General features: G+C 39.0%; 1 protein-coding gene across 2 annotated transcripts in view; it reads right to left on the minus strand.

Moving 5' to 3' along the window:
- The window catches only part of LOC150038975 (acyl-CoA:lysophosphatidylglycerol acyltransferase 1-like), a 58,415-nt gene that overhangs the window by 23,276 nt on the left and 14,459 nt on the right, over positions 1-20,680 (minus strand). For both annotated transcript variants that reach the window (XM_090328159.1, XM_090328158.1), the window contains one exon: positions 4,477-4,595. In XM_090328159.1, coding sequence (XP_090184285.1) covers positions 4,477-4,595 — 119 coding nt within the window. The remainder of the gene's footprint in view (positions 1-4,476; positions 4,596-20,680) is intronic.

Raw genomic sequence — 20,680 nt, forward strand, 5'->3', positions numbered from 1 at the left:
TCCAGCCAAAGAATTATGTTAATTTGCATGTTAGAAAAAAAAAAACTAAGCCAGGCAAGGTGGCTCATGCCTGTAATCCTAGCTACTCAGGAGGCTGAGATCTGAGGATCTAGGCTCAAAGCCAGCCCCGGCACAAAAGGACCTAGGACTCTTATCTCCAATTAATCTCTAGAAAACCTAGAAAATGGGAAGTGGGGCTTGGCTCAAGGGTAGGGTGGTAGCCTTGGACTGAAGAGCTCAGGGACCATGCCCAAGCCCAGAGGTAGGATGGTAGCCATGAGCTGAAGAGCTCAGGGACAGCGCCTAGGCCAAGTTCAAGCCCCATGACCCACAAAAAAAGAAAAAAAAAAACTGTAAGTAACTGGTATTCATGTCTGTACTTACAAAGCATTATAAAAGTTCAAAGGTGGGGCCGGGAGTTTGGCCTAATGGTTAAAGTGCTTGCTTAGCAAGCATGAAGACCCGGGTTTGATTCCTCAGTACCACATACATAGAAAAAAGCTGGAAGTGGTGCTCAAGCCCAGGACTGGCAAAAAAAAAAAAAAAAAAAAAGTTCAAAGGTGACAAATTACAGTTAGTTCCTTAGTTTTTCCATGCTATCAACTTTACTGTATTAAATCACTCGAAGATTTTTTTGGGTTGGTCATGGGACTTGAACTCTGGTCCTGGGGGTTGTCCTTGAGTTCTTCAGCTCAAGGTTATTGCCCTACTCATTGAGCCACAGGGCTACTTCCAGTTTTAGAGTGGTTAATTGGAGATAAGAGTCTCACGGGGGGGGGTAATGGGTACCAAGACATGTGAAAGGGTATCAATGTATGTGAATTAATGCACCTTCTATCTGGCAAATATCATGTAACCCTTTTACTAATTACAATAAAAAATTAAAAAAAAAAAAAAAAGAGTCTCACAGACTTTAGTGACTTTAGTGTCCGGGCTGGCTTTGAATTGCGATCCTTAGATCTCAGCCTACTAAGTAGCTAGGATTACAAGTGTGAGCCACCATGCCTGGCTAAATCACTTAAAGATTTTTAAGCTGGAGACCAGGGGCTCATGCCTGTAATCCTCGCTCTCAGGAGAGCTAGAGGATCAAGGTTCAAAGCAAAATACTCAGTAAAGACCTGGGTTAGAGGTATGGTGAAAGTGGTAGAACACCGGCTGAGTAAGCAGGAAGCCCCAAGTTCAAACTACCAAAAGTAAAAAAAATAAAATAAAACAGAGACATATGTACCCAGTGAAGAACTGAGTTACCATATATCATCAGTTAGATGATCCCTCTGTATCAAATCACTAGGATCTGATTTTTCATTCTAGTTTAGCTTTGCAATAATGGCTATTTTGTTTGACTTAACCAAGACTTAAATTAAGTGGAGTTTGTTGAAAAATATAGACATAAAAAATGAATTCAGCCTATGAAACATTTTAACTTCACAGACCATATGAAGTATAGCTATAATTTATTGGCTTCTGGGTTTAAAATATCAACATGGAAGCAATTAGCTTCATATGTTTAATCTTTCATTTATTGTAGATTTATCTCTTCAAAATGAAGAGTCACTTAAATTGAGTTAGTAAAGCTATATTCTGAAATTTCCTATAATTTATTTTAGGTAAAATGTTGTAAATCAATAAACTTTAAACTAATTTTTTAATGTATACATACTTATTTTACTTTTTTCTCTCCTCAGAAAATATTCAGGTAATAAAATGAAAGCTTTAAGGTGGGACACATTAGAAACAGCAGTACATATTCAGTTCACATTTAACATGGAAAACATGTTTAATACACCAGTGCAAAAATAAATGCAAGATAAGCCATGTATAACTTCATTTGAAATGTGCCATGGTTTATCAAGAAAGAAGAAAAAAAAAGGCAGTTAGTGTGTGCAATAAGATATGCAAAACATCCAGCAATTGCCAGGACAGCTCTGAGCAACAGTGTGGTTGTACTAACACGTGTGTCCACTAGAAATCATGAGTGGGTGTCCCTGAAGTCTCTGGAATTCAAAATACTGTAGAATACTTTAAGACTATTCACAATTTAGCAATAACCTTCCTTCTGTAAACGGATATAAATTATGTTATGGAGAAATGAATGAATGCAAATGAGCATTCCCACACACAAATATAACCTAATATATATCCATGCTTACTAAGCAGGAAGTAGAGATTATTTTAACGCTTTTGCTCTTATATTTCTCAATTTCCATTTCCTGAAATAAGAAAAATCCTAGGTTTAAAATTACTTAGTAATTTCAGAGCATTATCAAAACCGATTGGTAATGCCAGGTGCTGGTGGCTCATATCTGTAATCCTAGTTATTCAGGACGCTAAAATCTGAGGATTACAAACAAAAGCCAGCCTAGGTACAAAAGTCTGAGAATCTCTTATCTCAAGTTAACTAACAATAACAACAACAAAGCTGGAAGTGGAGGTGTGGCTCAAGTGATAGAACACTAGCTGTGAGCAAAAAGATCACAATAGTGCCTTGGCCCTGAGTTCAAGCCCAGACTGGCACAAAAATAAATTAATTAATTAATTAAAAAAAAATCAGTATTAACTAACCTTAAAATAAAAACAAAATTACTTAGGACAGGAAAATGAACCACAAATTAATTAGAAACTTTTTATGTAATCAAACCAACCAACCTTCCCCTTGTCAACATGACGTATGAATTTCAGCTTACCTAACATTCTGGTTAGTACAGTTATTATCTGGAGACAGAATACAATTAGGTATATTATGCTGCTCATTTTAGTCAATCTTTGAGACTCAAAAACCACTTAAGAACACTGGATGATCTCAGAGTAATCACTGTTTTTTTTGTTTGTTTGTTTTTTGTCAGTTATGAGGCTTAAAGTCAGGGGTGTTGTCCCTGAGCTGTTCAGCTCAGGGCTATGGCTCTATCACTTGAGCCACAGTACCACTTCTGGTTTTCTGGTGGTGAATCTCATGGATCATGCCCAGACTGATCCTCAGATCTCAGCTCCATGAGTATGGGTCCTTTGGGTCTGGCTTACTTCACTTAATATGATTTTTTCCAAGCCTTTCCATTTCCTTACAAAAGGGGTGATGTCATTCTTTCTGACAGCAGCATAGAATTCCATTGTGTATAAATACCACATCTTGTTGATCCACTCATCAACTAGGGGCTTCTGGGTTGGTTCCATATCTTTGCTATGGTAAATAATGCTGCAATGAACACCGTTGTGCTAGCTCCACGTTTTCTGTATTCACCACATAACAGTGAGCTCACTCTCAGCTAAAGTCCTTTCATTTTACAACTAAGAATTGCTCATGACACTGTTGCTACACCTCTCATTGAACTGCTGTCTCCTTGAGGAAAGGACAGTGCCTCTATACTTCTTATAGTCATTGGCTATAAACATTAAGCACTTAACTAACATGTAGTGTTTTGTTTACTTACAATTAGGCCAAATACTAACTCCACTGATTTTAAACACTATTCATTCATTTAGTTTCTATAAACTTAACTTCTTTAACTTCTTAGGTAGTAGTTCTTTCTAATGATGAAGATCAAATTTATTTTTAAAATATACTTATAGGCCAGGAGTTTGACCTAGCACTAAGAGTGCCTAGCATGCATGAAGATCTGGGTTTGGTTCCTCGGTACCATATAGATAGAAAAAGCCAGAAATTGTGTTATGGCTTAAGTGGTACAGCTCTAGCCTTGAGAAAGTCCAAGGACAGTGCTCAGACCCTGAGTTCAAGCCCTAGGACTGGCAAAAAAAAATTAAAATATACTTATAGATATACTTTAGTTATTAATATAAGTAATGTAAAAATCAACAGTTCAAACACAAACTTGAAATAAAACTAGATAAAACTAGCCCAATGTCTCTGTCTTTGTAAATGCAACCCAAAATAACAATGAACTTAATTTCTCCTGGCCTAGATCCCATGCTAACATAATATTCTCATTGCTTTTACGCTCTTTCCTTAAGCAAATTTTAAGCAAATTTTTGGTTGCATTTCTCAAAATGATTACTTATCACTTATGCACTTAGACTGCATTAACTTTTCTTCATTTTCATTTACTATTTTTTTTTTTTTTTTTTTGGCCAGTCCTGGGCTTGGGATCAGGGCCTGAGCACTGTCCTTGGGTTTTCTCAAGGCTAGAGCTCTACCACTTGAGCCACAGCACCACTTCTGGCTTTTTTCTATGTATGTGGTAACAAGGCATCGAACCCAGGTCTTCGTGCATGCCAGACAAGCCCTCTACCACTAGGCCAAACTCCCAGCCCTGATTTACTATTTTTAAGTAGTTTTATTGAGATGTAATTCACACTATCCCATTTGTTTACCTTTTTAAGTTCCTCAGTCATTATTCTGAAGTTACTTCAAGTTACTTATTTTTTTTCTTACCAAGATTTTCTATAGTTCTGGGAAAACTATACATACAAAGTATAAGTCTATGTGTCAAACAATAGTGGCATGCTGCCTTCAGGATGGCTTACCAGTCCCTTGTCCTGTAGGCACATCATCAGTGTGCATACATCTCCTGTTGCCTGATGGTTCACCAACATCACTGCTTCATCTTTTGAAATTTCTTTAATATCTTCTCCCCATTCCATCACTGTAAATTAAAACATTTCAAAGTGTTAAAGTTTTTATATAATTGGAAACCCACTATTAGGAAAAAATGGCATACATTAATGAGGACACCTTCTATACCATGAACAGGTTGCCAGTGGCTCATGCCTATAATCCTAGCTACTTAGAAGGCTGAGATCTGAGGATCACAGCTAGAAGCCAGCCTAGACAGGAAGACTCTTATCTTACTAACCACAGAAAAATCTGGAAATGGAGCTATGGCTCAAGTGGTAGAGTGCTAACCTTCAGCAAAAGCAGCTCAGTTATAGTGACCAAACCCTAAGTTCAAACCTCAGGTTCAGCACATGCACACGTGCACAGGCACACATGCATACACAATCAGGATATTGACAGATCATTTTATAGAGACCCAAATATCTACTAAAATATAAAATGGTTGGGCCGGGAGTTTGGCCTAGTGGTTAAAGTGCTTGCCTAGCATGCACGAAGACCCGGGTTTGATTCCTTGGTACAACATACATACAAAAAAGCTGGAAGTGGTGCTGAGGCTCAAGTGGTAGAGCTCTAGCCTTGAGAAAGTCCAAGGACAGTGCTCAGGCCCTGAGCTCAAGCCCAGGACTGGCAAAAATATATATATATATAAAATGGTCAATATTTTTAATGCAAAAACTCTCTTTCCTGGAACTTATTCTATAAACTACAAATAGGATTACCCAAATAGGAAAAATATAGATAGGTATGTAGGACATTTGTTACAAGTTAAATGTTTACCTGTATGAGAATAAACAACAAAATGATAATGTAAAAGAAGAGTATAAATCCATTAAAAGATATAGAGCATATCTGTATAATAACCCCCAAACTATACTATATTACTAACTGTGATATTATGAGCTATAATATATATAGCTATTGTTTAAGGTTCTTAGCTCCTAACTGCTTCCTCAAGGCAGACCATAGAAACTTGAATTTCTTTTTCTTGTGGTAGTCATAGGTCATCTAATCTTCCCTGTCTTTCTCTGATCTTTCTTGTCTGATATGATATCATTCAGAAAGAATTCAGACCCATATCTCTAAGAAGGAATGTAGTAAGGAAGGAATGCTGAGCAGACAGGTCTTGCGGGTATCTCCACACATGTTAGTATTTATTATTTGATATGCAATTAAGTTTCCATAAAATCCCCAAGGATGGGGTTCAAGGAGCTGATTATCTAGGGGTTCTTGGAGAGTAGCACCCCAGAGAAGGCATAGAAGCTCTATGATCCTCCCTTTGTACCTTTCCAAGTAGCTATAAAATGTGTGTTCCCACAACCCTTTGCTCAGGTTCAGTTAATCTGCCCAAGTAGCTTACGGAACCCAGGGAAGAATTTGCCAGTTTATTATAGAAGATATACCAAAGACACAGATAAACAACTTGGGGCTGGTGACTGACACCTAAAGATAGTGTATGGGGGAAGGGGAGCTCTGACGATTAATCCCCAACCTATGAAATCTGATACCATGTTCAGGTTGATGATGTCTAAACTGACTTAGATTAGAGGATGCCCAACTGGTGTCCACTGTTGAAGTGACTTCTTGATTAGTGCAAGGTGGCGGGGGCGGAGGACCTCCCCTACACATCTGGCATTACAAGTAATCAGTGTTAGTACAACATTGGTGGCTCATATTTGTTATCCTAGCTACTCAGGAGGCTGATATCTGGTGATCAAGGTTCAAACCCAGCCTTGGAAGCAAAGTCTACTAGACTCTTATCTCCAGTTAATCAGTAAAAGCTAGAAATGGAGCTGTGCCTCAAGTGGTACAGTCTTTTTTTTTTTTTTTTTTGCCAGTCCTGGGCTTGAGCTCAGGGCCTGAGCACTGTCCTTGGACTTTCTCAAGGCTAGAGCTCTACCACTTGAGCCTCAGCACCACTTCCAACTTTTTTTCTGTGTATGTGGTACCGAGGAATCGAACCCGGGTCTTCATGCATGCTAGGCAAGCACTTTAACCACTAGGCCAAACTCCCGGCCCCGGAGTGGTACAGTCTTGAGTGGAAAAAGCCAAGTGAGAGCAGCAGGCCGCCTTGAGTTCAAGCCACAGCCAGTATACACAAAACCAGTCAGTGGTCAGTGTTGAGAGCATAGTAGGAGAAACTTGCTTTTTTTTTTTAACATGGTTTTGGGAATCAAACTCAAGGCCTTTCACATGCAAGGCAAACTTTATTTATTTATTTTTTTTTTTTGGCCCCCTTCTCTTTCTGGCCCCGCTCGCTCCGGCCCCGCTCGCTCCGGCCTCGCTGGCTCTGGCCTCGCTCGCTCCGGCCTCGCTGGCTCTGGCTCGGCTCGCTCCCGCATGCTCCGGCCCTGCTCACTCCGGCCACCACTCGGTTGGGCTCCGCTTGCTTGCTTTCGCTCTCTGTCGCTTGTTGCAGTCTCGTCTCTGCCACTTCCGGATTGGTTGTGTAAGTGGGATACCGAGGAATCGAACCCGGGTCTTTGTGCATGCTAGGCAAGCACTTTAACCGCTAGGCCAAACTCCCGGGCCCATGGGCAAACTTTATTACTGAGATAAATCCCATCCTTTAGGCTTGAGTTTTGTCTTTTTTTCTTTTTTTTTTTTGCCAGTCCTGGGCTTGAGCTCAGGGCTTGAGCACTGTCCTTGGACTTTCTCAAGGCTAGAGCTCTACCGCTTGAGCCTCAGCACCACTTCCGGCTTTTTTCTATGTATGTGGTACCGAGGAATCGAACCCGGGTCTTCGTGCATGCTAGGCAAGCACTTTAACCACTAGGCCAAATTTCCAGCCGAGTTTTGTCTTTTCACTGTATCTCTGGACCACTATTCCTATACAGACAAATCATAAGACAATCTATACACAGAGTATTCCATCTTTTTTTTTTTTTTGGTGCCAGACTTGGGCTTGAGCTCAGGCCCTGAGCACTGTCCTTGGACTTTCTCAAGGCTAGAGCTTTACCACTTGAGCCTCAGCACCACTTCCGGCTTTTTTCCCTATGTATGTGGTACCGAGGAATCGAATCTGGGTCTTTGCTAGGCAAACATTCTACCACTAGGCCAAACTCGGGCCCGAGTATTCCATCTTTTTAAAGAAGGAATAATATTTGTTATTCAATGCATGGAGGGAATAAATTTATCTAAAATCTATAGATAAAAGTATTGCACAAAACTATATGTATATTCTCTGACTCATTTTATATAGTAAATTTATTTTTTTTATTTTTATTTTTATTTTTTTTTGCCAGTCTTGGGCTTGGGCTCAGGGCCTGAGCACTGTCCTTGGACTTTCTCAAGGCTAGAGCTCTACCCCTTGAGCCTCAGCACCACTTCTGGCTTTTTTCTATGTATGTGGTACCGAGGAATTGAACCTGGGTATTTGTGCATGCTAGGCAAGCACTCTACCACTAGGCCAAACTCCCGGCCCGTAAAGTTATTTTTAAAAATAAAATTGGACCTCAGTTTTCAAAAGGGTTCTTCAGCTGCCTAATGTGAATCACCAGAAGTTCACTATACATTATAGTCACTTACACTTTAGCCTCATCTCACTCTGGTATCAGGAAGAGGATAAGCATGATGTGTTGACAGTGCTGGATACCCAGGGATCAGGAGGCCTAGAGTCCCTGCTTCACAGTCCTCAACATCCTCTTCCCCATTTCCCTCTTACTATCACCACTGGATCTTCTCATAACATGGTGGAGTTGCTCCTAAGAGTTGGTTTAAGAGAAGGGCCCTATTTCTATCTGTTGAAACTCAATTAAGCAAGGTGTCTATCCCCTTTAATGATCTTAGTCATCTGTGAAAAAATTTTCAGCAGAACTAAAAATGTATCAGTGTGCTAAGTGTGGTACCTACACACAAAGTGAGGTAAATACCATCATTCTGTCAGATGCTGTAATAGTTTGTGGTATCTATGAAAAATATTTAAATGAAAAAAAAAAATAGGGCCAGGAGTTTGGCCTAGCGGTAGAGTGCTTGCCTAGCATGCACAAAGATCCGAAAGCCAGAAGTGGCGCTGAGGCTCAAGTGGTCTAGAGCCTTGAGAAAGTCCAAGGCCAGTGCTCAGGCCCTGAGCTCAAACCCAGGATGGGAAAAAAAAAAAATTAATGAAAGCCAGGTGCTGGTGGCTCATACCTCTAATCCCAAGATCTCAGGAGACTAGGATCTGAGGATCTTGGTTCAAAGCCAGCCTGAGCAAGAAAGTCTGTGAGACTCTTAACTCCAATTAATCAGCAAAAAGCCAGGCGAAGAGCTGGGGTTCCAGTGGCAGAATTCTAGCCTCAAGTGGAATAAGCAACAGTGCCCAAGGCCTGAATTCAAGTCCCAGTAATAAACCCCCGCCCCCACCACGGCCCCAAAAAAGTAGAATACAATACAATCCTTAGGAACAGTGGTAAAACCTGGAGAGCTTAGCTTCTTGCAAACTTCAGCAGCATAGCTTTGTCAGAACCATTCCTTTGCAACTTTCCAATTCAGTTCAGTTGACAAGCTCGCTTCACTGAAGCAAATTTAAACAACCGATACATTGCTGGGGGATGTTGAAATTGGTACTTTTTTTATGACTCTATAGACATAATGTTTTATTACATAGATTAATATGTATCTATGACATATAAACCCTCAGCCTAATTTTAATTATGTTCTAAAATCTAAGAGCCAGTGATTGTATGTAGAGATTCCCTTCTTGAATACTTGTTTGTTAAACACGTCATTTAAAATATGATGTAGGGCCGGGAGTTTGGCCTAGTGGTTAAAGTGCTTGCCTAGCATGCACGAAGACCCAGGTTCGATTCCTTGGTACCACATACATAGAAAAAAGCCGGAAGTGGTGTTGAGGCTCAAGTGGTAGAGCTCTAGCCTTGAGAAAGTCCAAGGACAGTGCTCAAGCCCTGAGCTCAAGCCCAGGACTGGCAAATAAATAAATAAATAAATAAATAAATATAATAAAATATGATGTAAAAATCAATCTGAATAAATTCTTTAAATAAAAAAGTAACAGTGGACATTGGAATATTATACAGCAACGAAAAATTATAATAATACAGGTTATTTCTTTCTATTGCTCTATCATTTTTTGCCAGTCCCTGGGCTTAAGTAGCTGAAATTGGTACTCTCTTTTTTTTTTTTTTTGCCAGTCCTGGGCTTGAGCTCAGGGCCTGAGCACTGTCCTTGGACTTTCTCAAGGCCAGAGCTCTACCACTTGAGCCTCGGCACCAATTCCAGCTTTTTTCTACATATGCGGTACCAAGGAATCGAACTCGGGTCTTCATGCATGCTAGGCAAGCACTCTACCACTAGGCCAAACTCCCAGCCCAAATTGGTACTTTTTTTTTTTTTTTTTGCCAGTCCTGGGCTTGGGCTCAGGGCCTGAGCACTGTCCTTGGACTTTCTCAAGGCTAGAGCTCTACCACTTGAGCCTCAGCACCACTTCCGGCTTTTTTTCTATGTATGTGGTACCGAGGAATCAAACCCGGGTCTTCATGCATGCTAGGCAAGCACTTTAACCACTAGGCCAAACTCTCGGCCCCCAAATTGGTACTTTTTTAAAAGTCAATTTGTCACTACATTTCAAAAGTAGTTCACAAACCATTTTACCCAGCCATTTCCCTTCTAGGGATTCATCCTACAGATACACTCATTCATCTGCAAAATGACATGTATGTAAGACTGGCAACACTATATGCCAGAGCATTTACATCTTTATGAAAACAACAAAAACGGAGACTAGTTCAAAATCAATAAAGCAGAAAACAGAACGATGGCTGCTAAGGTCTGAGGGAGGGGATGGTGGTGTGCAGTGACTAGCTACCCTTCCTTATTTGCAGTGATCTGGTTCTAGGAGCCCCTGAACATACCCAAATCTGTGGATGCTCCAGGCCTTGTAAAGAGACATGGTAGTTACCTATATGTGTATTCTCCAGAATACTTTAAATCATCTCTAGATTACTTAGCCTGGTACCTAGTACAATGTAAACGCTAGCTAGCTAGCAAATTAATGACAAGAAAAAAGCCTGTGCAAGTTTCTTTCAGGGGCAATTTTTTTTCAAGTATGGTCAATCTGCAGTTGGTTGAGTCCATAGTGTAGAACCACACACATGGAAGGCCAACAAGTTTTAGTCTTCAGAAATTAAAACTTTAGGAGACTGGTTGCACATCAACATAAATACACTGAATACCAAAGTATTTGGGGTAGGAGAGAGAAAGAAAACTGAGGTTTGAACACAAGACCTAGAGCACACTCCCAGCTCCCAACAGCCATGCTTATACATCCTATTTACATTTCCAATGTAGTTGGGATAACAGGCCTACACTATGGCTTCCGACTTTACATTGGGTGAGATGGGTTCTTGCAAATTCTTGACCTGGGTGGTCTCAAACTTCAATCCTCCCATCTCAGCTTCACAAACAGATAGCATTATTATTCAACATTAAATTTCTAGTAGATGCAATTTTTCTTTTAGAATATATAGTTCAAGGATCACTGTTGGGAAATTAAATGACTAACAAAAAATAAAAACCATGGTAAAGAAAGAACAGTTTATATATAAAGTAGCTATGTTCCTCTCAGGATCAGTAAATATAGTAAAGCTAATATCTTAATGAATTGATAGGAATATTGTTATGTTTAAAAATAGAAGCAATGGCTACAAGCCAATTCTTACACTGTACTTGATTAGAAGAACAAAAATACAACATACTGTTCTGGGAATTCATTCTAAAAGAGAATTGGGTCAGGTCTACTATTTCCAAAGGGACTGAAGGGTAACAGAATAACAGCCGAAAGAAAAGTCTTTTGGTTGTAATGTAGTATGAAAATTTCTTGTTAAATTCTCTTTCTTTTTCATATACCCTCCCACATAATCAACAGTTATAGATTACAATTGATCACGACAGTTCACGTTTCAGAAAGAAAAAAATGGTAACTCATCAAAAATGTTTTAAAAAAACTATTGATTAGCTGGGCACTAGTGGCTACTCACGGAGGCTGAGATCTGAGGGTCGCTGTTCAAAGCCAGGCTGGGCACGCTTTTAACCCAGTTCTACTTTTTTTTTTTTTTTTTTTGCCAGTCCTTGGGCTCTACCACTTGAGCCATAACACCACTTTCGGCTTTTTTCTATGTATATGGTACTGAGGAATCGAACCTAGGTCTTCTTGTATACTAGGCAAGCACTCTACCTCTAGGCCAAACTCCTAGCCAAGTTCCAGTTTTTGAGGTCTCAACTGGAGATAGTCTCACAAGAACTTTTTTGCCCACCCTGGGTTTGATTCCTTGGTACCATATACACAGAAAAGGCCAGAAGCTGTGCTGTGACTCAAGGAGTAGAGCACTAGCCTTGAGCACAAAGAGGCTCAGGGGGAGCACCCAGGCCTTCAATTCAAGCCTCACAATAAAAAAAAAATTGTATTAATCATATAATATCATTATTAATATTATATATTTAATTTATAAACAATAAGTTATCTTTTAGCATAGTGGCTCATTCCTGTACTCTCAGCTACTTGGGAGGATCAGGAAGATCATAGTTCAAGGCTAAAGAGGACCAAACTCATTCCAGCTACATGGAAGGCCATATGTAGGCGGCTCATGGTGTGAGGCCTTTCAGACAACATGTGAGACCCCATATGAAAAATAATCTAAAAGCAAGAAGTGCTGGAGACATAGATCAAGTAATATAGCACTTGCCTAGCACATCCAAGGCCCTGAACTCAAATCCCAGAACTATCCCCCACAAGTAACAGTTAATAAAGTATTGTGCCTACCTGCTTATGTCATAAACTATTTTTACCATTCTGTCTGTGCTTTAGTCTTCTCATTTATGAAACATTACTAAAAGCATTAATGCTATCCATTGATGTTGTAAATATGAATGAAATATAACCTAGTATTATCCTAGAGGTTATATAATAGTAAAGTCACTTTTACAATTGCTGTATCTGAAAAGCATATGCCTCTTGTATCATGTAAAGTTAGATATGCCAACATGGATAATACATCCATGAATGAATCTCCAAAAGCTTAACAATTATGGCTTTTCATTGTCTAGGTTATACTCAGAGTGCAATGAACTTAGGTAAGGTTAGGGGCAAATGGGGCAAGAAAGAAAATTCTTCCCCTGTCATTTGTATTCTGAAACTTCTAGCTTCAAGATGAATTAGGTCAATATAAGCCTGAGTGAAGTAAATAATGAACAGGAATCTTACTGGAAACAAAAATCCTCTCTGTCAACAAGCCTCAGCCACTTGCATGTCTATCAATGAACTTTTTAGTTTTTTACTCCTACAAACAAAATTAAAAGAAAAAAAACCTAAAAGGATGAGGAGGTAGTTGAAAGGGATCCCTTCTAAAGTATTTTTGAAGGAAGTTGAGCAATAGCAGGTGAGAGAGGGCAGCATTCCCCTTATCTGCCTCGAAGCAAAGTATAAATTCTCCATTAGAAGATGGCCTCCAGGTATGAAGAAGAGAACATTCTCACTACTGGAAGTCAGTTGTCAACAAGGAGATGACAACATGGAGATGTACAAATAAACTTAACCAAAATGACCCTTATTTTCCCCCCATATACTCTTTCATTGTCTAGTTGCTTCTTCATAATTTATTGCTGTTTGATAAAATCGTATGTAAGAGTTTAAATCTAAATATTTCTTTGTAAATTTTAGGTTTTTTCCTATGAAGTCCCTAATCCCACATAACTATATTAAAACAAAATGAAAAATATGTATGCCTTTCTAATGCCAATCTGTTGTTTGGGGCAGAGTCCATACTTGAACTCGGGATCTTATGTTAATTACTTGAGCCACACTTCTAGTCCTTTTTGCTTTCAGTTGTTTTTCTGGATAGAGTCTCACATTTTTGCTTGATCATACCATGATCCTCCTATCTAAAGCTGCCTATCTGAAATAACAGGTAGATATCATGGCCCTAGACTAAGTGTGTGTGTATGTGTGTGTGTGTGTGTGTGTGTGTGTGTGTGATTTTGGGGGTTTGAACTCAGGGCTTGAGAGCTGTCTCTGGGTTATTTTGCTCAAAGCTTGCACTCTACCACTTGAGCCAGTTTTTCTGGTGATTAATTGGAGCTAAGTGTCTTGAGAACTTTCTTGACTAGGCTGGCTTTGAACCCCATTCTCAAATATCAGCCTTCTGAGTAGCTAGGATCACAAGCATGAGCCACTGGTACCCTGCTCCTGGACTAATACTTTTGTTTTGTTGGATGATTTCATAGGTCTATTCACAAGAGAGTGGCTTTACCTTCCTTATATCATATACTACTAGATTGCTCAAGGGGAAAAAAAAAAGACTCTTCATGTGAAAGAGATCAAAGCAAACAGAAAAATGAAAAACCTGGGGGAAACAGTGATATCACATGAAAATGAAAACTTGAACCACATTAATACTCACATCATGGGACTGGAGATCTGGCTCAGTGGTACAGATCCTAGCATGATTAAAACTTTAGGTTTGGCCAGAAGTTTGGCCTAGTGGTAGAATGCTTGTCCAGCATGCACAAAGACCCAGGAAAGCTGGAGGTGGTGCTGTGGCTCAAGTGGTAGAGCACTAGCCTTGAGAAAAGTCCAAGGACAGTGCTCAGGCCCTGAGTTCAAGACCCACGACTGGCCAAAACAAACAAACAAACAAACAAAAAACAACTTTAGGTTCCATATCACACCAAAAAAAAAAAAACCTATACTGAAGTGTAAGATGAGATAATATCTAAGAGATATGAACAATGTGCTTTTAAAATGAAAAGGAACCTGTTGGAAATATGACAGAAAACAGCAGTAAGCCTCAATAGAAGATGGAGAGATAAGTTGGGAATAACTTACAGTAGGTCAAAAGTCAAGATGAAAACAAGGAGAGAAAAGATCTAAACAAAGTCCATTCAAAGGATAGGAGTTACAGAAGAGAGAAAGGGAGAGGGAGAGAGAGAAAAAGAGAGATCCAAGGAATAACAGAAACATCTAGGTTCAATCTCTTACATACAACATGTGCTACTCTTCAAATGTATCCTCCAAAGCTCATGTATTGAAATCTCCTTCCCTAATGCAATAAAGCTGAGAAATGAGGCCTAATGAGAAGTGATTAAGCCATAAGGACTTTGCCCTCATAAATGGACTGAGGTTACTATCTTGGGAGTGTGAACAGTTTAGTGGTGTTTCTCTCTTAGGCTGAAATCAAAGCAAGGATCAGCCAGGTCACCATTTTTCCTTAACATTGTGCCAGAGATCCTAACCAGATTAATGATGTAATAAAAAGAAACTGGCTGTAAAGGGAGGTATAAAACTCAACGGAGAGTGATGCACAGTCTCCTTATGCAGGAATGGAAATCCACAAAGTTAATCTTCTTTTTAAACAATAAACAGTTTAACAAGATGAGTATCAGAAAGCTCAAGTAAGTTTGAATGGGGGAAGCTCAGGAGAAGAGGAATGGATGAATGAAAAAGAGAATGGGACAAACAAAAGCAGAATATTCAACAAAATCAATATTTAATATATGATTTAGGAAGTGGGAAATGTGAAATGAGTCTGGAGGGAAAGGGCAGTTAAGATGGGGTGAGTGATGGCAGGGGTGACTAATCAAGAAGCACTGAAACACATAAATGGGCTTGTTAAACTGTAGCTCTTTGTAGAACCACTTGAAGTTTAAAAATATATTTTTAATCTTCACAAGTTGGGCACCAGTGGCTCATGACCATAATCCTAACTACACAGGAGGCTGAGATCTGATGATCACAATTGGAAGCCAGCCTGGGCAAGAAAGTCCTTGAGTCTTGTCTCCAATAAACTACTACCTCCTCACACCACGAAGAAAAAAAAAAAGGCCAGAAATGAAGCTCTGGCTCAAGTAGAAGAGCTCTAGTCTTAAGCAAAAGAAGCTCAGGGATAGTACCCAGGCTCTGAGTTCAAGCCCCAGGATTGCACAAAAAAACAAAAACCTCTCATAGTTGACATGATCGCCTATTTAGAATATCCAGTTTATCTATAAAAAGAGATCCTTATGAGTAAAATTACAAAGCGGCAGGTTACAAGATCAATACCAAAATATCTATCACTTCTTTATTCTAGAAATGAACAACAGGACTCTGAAATCTTTTTCAAACCTCCCAAAATAAAATATGTAACCCTAAATCTAAAGCACCTAGAATCTATATATTAAAAACTATCAAACACGAAAGTAAGAAATCAAGAATCTAAATAATGTTCATGGACTAAGAATCAATATTACAAAGATATATATTCATATATTCAACTATGAAATCTGAAAGGATGTTTAATATCATTAAACATCATTAATATCATTAGCAACCAGTAATAAGCTATATTAATAGGTTTTCTCAACCCTTTAAAAAAAAAAGCTCCTCTTCATTTACCTGTAAATTGACCAGGGATTACAATGTAAATCAAAGATCATGTAATCTTATCCTGTTGGGAAAACTGGGTAATGAAATTAAGCAGCAACTACTTTAGATTCTTAAAATGACACTCTAGAAAACAATTAAAAAATGCTAAGTTCTTCTAATGATAAATAATTACAGTCAATTGCCAGAAAATAAGTACATTATATAACTATTCCTTTTATGCTATCATGGTTATTTCCAAATAGGCAACAATAAGGCCTTGGATCTTAAAGAAATTTAGAACTAGAAAAGAATTTAAATATATTTCCATCCAAAATCTTTACAGGTATTTTCAACAAATACAACCAACATAACTCCATGGCTGCTCCTTGCTTGATTGAGTAATTTAAAAAAAAATTCGCACAGATGGCAAGTATAATTAATTTGCACTGCCTCCTGCTCACTATCCCCAAAGCACTGGATTCTGCATTCATTCATTCAACTAGGTTTATTCTCTGCACAGAGACATTGGGTTCCATCATTGTGGGAGATATAAAAGTATACTGGAATTCTACCATGAAGTTATTAATGTACGAAAGTCAACTCTAAGAGCTTAGCAAACAGAAATAAAAGATCAAGTGGATGAGGAAAAGAGTGGGCAGAAAGAAAAAGACACATAATTATTTTGATTCATATATGCAATTGTGGCTGCCTTTTCACTCAACAGATGTATGCCCTGCAGTAGGCATGAGACTGGAATCATGAATCTGCTGCACCCTGTCACCTGCAGTTCTCATGTGCCCAGCATCATGCCAACATCTCATTGACTTGTGTGATTTTAGTTTTTAAAGACGTTTCCTTCCATATACAACATAAGCTAGCTTTTAAAATATGACCCCTGTTCTTAAGGAGTCCTTTATTGCTCCTTCATTGGAAGTATAAGACAAACTGGGGAGACATAAAATAACATGCACCACAGGAGGAAGGAACAGAAATTCTTTTGAGCTGAAACATGAAGGGAAGAGATACCAAAGCCATGGATACTACTCCTGGGCAGAGACCTGGAGGATAAACAGAAAATAAAGCTCATCTGTAAATTTAAGTTTGGCTTGTAGGATTACTTTTGAAAGTCATATAATAGAATATAAAAGTTTTAAGTCACCATGCCAAGTGACAACTTATTTAAAAAGAAATACAGGTTCCACACAAGGAGGACAGCTACTAGCCAGGACCAGTCTCACATTCATGCCTTGCACTGGAGTATCCTCAATTCTTTAAGAGTCTGAGTCCCATAAGGATGTCTTAAGCAATGAAGAGCTGCATACACACAAGTGGCTATATTATATAACCTGGATGTGTAATTTAAGTTCATGTAAATACATTCTATGATGTTTATAGAGGACAAAATTGTCTAATGATAAAGTTCTCAAAGTATCTCTATCACTAAGCAACCCATAATTATAAATTGATATCCAAGAATTTTTATGGAAGTTAAAGAAAGAGTAAATTAATCATGGAGGAAGGTTCCTGAGGCAAGGGAAAGGAAAGGAATCTAAACAAAGAGGGAATATTCTACAGTGCAGCCAGAAGAGTTTCCAGAGATATGGCTGAAGAGGCAGGTTTGGAAAGCGAGCTTATTAGAGACCAGAACGCTTGACATTATTTTAAAAACAGAAAACCAACAGATGAGCAAAACTGATACAATAAAGGAAGAAATGAAGGCTCTGAGTATGAGGGATAAAATTAGCTTGCCACATGGAAGTATTTTTTTGTGTGTGTGCCAGTCCTGGGCTTGAGCTGAGGGCCTGAGCACTGTCCTTGGACTTTCTCAAGGCTAGAGCTCTACCACTTGAGCCTCAGCACCACTTCTGGCTTTTTCTATGTATGTGGTACAATGGAATCGAACCTGGGTCTTCGTGCATGCTAGGCATGCACTAATCCTCTAGGCCAAACTCCTGGCCCTATGGAAGTAGTTTTTTTTTGGCCAGTCTTGTACTTGAGCTCAGGGCCCGAACACTGTCCTTGGACTTTCTCAAGGATAGAGCTCTACCACTTGAGCCTCAGCACCACTTCCGGGTTTTTTTTTTCTATGTATGTGGTACCGAGGAATCAAACCCGGGTCTTCGTGCATGCTAGGCAAGCACTCTACCACTAAGCCAAACGCCCAGCCCAAAAGTATTTTTTTTTAATAAAAATGTGGGATAAAATTGAGGAAGCCCATAAAGTTAACAAGCAGAAAGCAGAATATGAGTGTTCGCATTAGCCAAATACCCACTAATTTCTTAAGCAAAGAAATTCACAGTTGGGGTTAATGTAGCTTCTGGTTTGAGGCTTGGCTACATTCCCTAAATTTGAAATCTAGAAAGAAAAAAGGAAGTCTTAAGGAAATGAGTGAATGAGGAACTGAACTACCTATTAGTGAAGTTTTCTTACTTGGAAAAGCATTCATTCATTGTCTCAATGTCTACAATACCTGCAAAGATACATAAGCCAGGACTAGGAATTAGTCTTATTTATAAAGCTAAGGATCAGATATGATACTCATGTAAGGTAACACTCTCAACTAAGCACCATAACTCTGACAATGATTGAGGACTTGCTAACAACTGAAACCAAAGCAAAGATTCCCCCATTTAATGTGAGTACTAACCACACAACTAAAAGTCAAATGTGCTATGTTCTTGTGGCAGATTGGGCTTCAGAGTAAAGAGCTTTGGCCAGGAGTGCTTGCCTAGCATGCACAAAGACCTGGGTTCAATTCCTCTGTACCACATACATAGAAAAAAAGCCAGAAATGGTGCTGAGGCTCAAGTGGTAGAGCTCTAGCCTTGAGAAAGTCCAAGGACAGAGCTCAGGCCTTGAGCTCAAGCCCAGGACTGGCAAAAAAACAAAAACAAAACAACAGAGCAAAGAGCTTCATTCAAAGACCAGGTAGGTCTGTTGTAGGCTCTTTCAAGCTCACTGAGCAAGTTACCTAACCATTACTCATATAGTGAACTTGAAGTGAACTCTTCTCAAGACCGTTTGCTTATTTATTTTTAATTTTTAAATTATCTTTACATCATTGTACAAAGTGGTTTCAATTCATCAGTTTATGAATACAATGCATCTTAATCCACTGTCATGCATTCTTTCTCCTCCATCTCTCCCAATCCCACCTATTCCAAGTTACCTCGTTCTATTTTCACATATGTACATTGAATATTACAAGTGATTCAGAGCTATCAATAAGAAGCATGAAATTTTCTCTTAGGAATACATTCAACTGGAGTGTAGTCAGTTTGTTCATCAGATTGACTGCAAATGTTCAGCTGTAAAACTTTTAGCTGGAGGGGACTTACAAAACAGGAAGTGAACAGGATATAACCCAAGGGCTAATCTCTGAAGTGAAGTAGAAGAATCATAACCTTTGTCCAAGCAATTTTTGCTTAAAGAGACTGGTACAGCAAAGGTAAAATGGTGAAGAACATGAAGCAGAATGCAAAATGTTGAGTATTTTTAGTGCAATGATGAATAATCTTTCAAGTATGAGCATTCTTTACAAGGCCAAGAAATAAGGCAGACCTCTACACAGTAGTTCTACCACTGAGTGAAAATAACATAAAAGCAACTGTAACAAAAATCAACTACCTGTTTACAATGCTTTTAGAAGATTTCCTAGCAAAAAGTTATATATATTAGGAAAATATTTGCACAAATAAGAACTTATTACCCACAGATAGTTCTTAATATGTATATGCATATTTCTGGTCTTGGGGAATAACTAAGCACTGAGGAAAATCCCAGCCTGGTAGTTAGAAACCACAGTTACTGAAGAGATACCATAGAGGTTAAGAAAGAAGACGGTGGCAACTGGAACAGTGGAAAGGGGTTATTACTGTGGGGTTAAGAAAGGCAAATTCAAACTTTAAAAGAAATGGAACAAGAAACTTTAAGGCAAGGAAAAAAGCAAATAAGAAAATTCAGGCCAAGCACCAATGGCTCACACATGTAATCTTAACTACCCAGGAGGCTAAGATTTGAACATGCTAGTTTGATGCTAGCAGGCCAAAAAAGTCTAGGAGACTTTTATCTACAACTAGCTATAGCAAAAAAAGCCAGAAGTAGAGCTATGGCTCAAGTAATAAAACTCTGGCCTTGAGTGAAAAAGGTCAAGAACAGCACCCAGACACTGAATTCAAGCCCAGTCAATACTAGCACAAAAAGAAGGGGGTTAAGAAAAGGGCAAAAGGAGAGGGGAGACAGGGAAGGGGAGAGGGGATGCCGAAGAACTACAGGAAAGCAGTTTTACTACTAAACTGTTTGGAAATAGACAAGTTGTGGGTTTTGGTCTGTTTTGTTTTGTTTTTTTGCCAATCCTGGGGCTTAGACTCAGGGCCTGAGCACTGTCCTTGGGCTTATGGCTTTTTGTGTATGTGGTACTGAGGAATCAAATCCAATATTCATGCATGCTAGGCAAGCACTCTATGACTGGGCCACACTCCCTGCCCCTAGAATAGTTTATGGAGGCTTTGAACCTCTCTGCTTGTCTCTACCACCAGAGCCAATACTTAAGTACTTTCCATGTATTGAATGCTGATAGACATTTTCTTGTTCAATCCCAACAAGCCTAGTTTTCTAAATATATTAGCTGTGTAAGTAAATGATGCCTGTTGCAGCAGGTTACAGATTTTTCCCTCTTTAAAAATCACTGTTTTGGAAGCATAACCTAGTGTGAAAGTGCTAGCCTAGCATGCATGAAGCCCTGGGTTTGATTCCTCTGTACACATAGACAGAAAAGTCCA

This window comes from Megascapheus bottae, unplaced genomic scaffold (genome assembly GCF_031878675.1).
Source record: "Megascapheus bottae isolate mThoBot1 unplaced genomic scaffold, mThoBot2.hap1 H_1, whole genome shotgun sequence".
Lineage (NCBI taxonomy): Eukaryota > Metazoa > Chordata > Mammalia > Rodentia > Geomyidae > Megascapheus > Megascapheus bottae.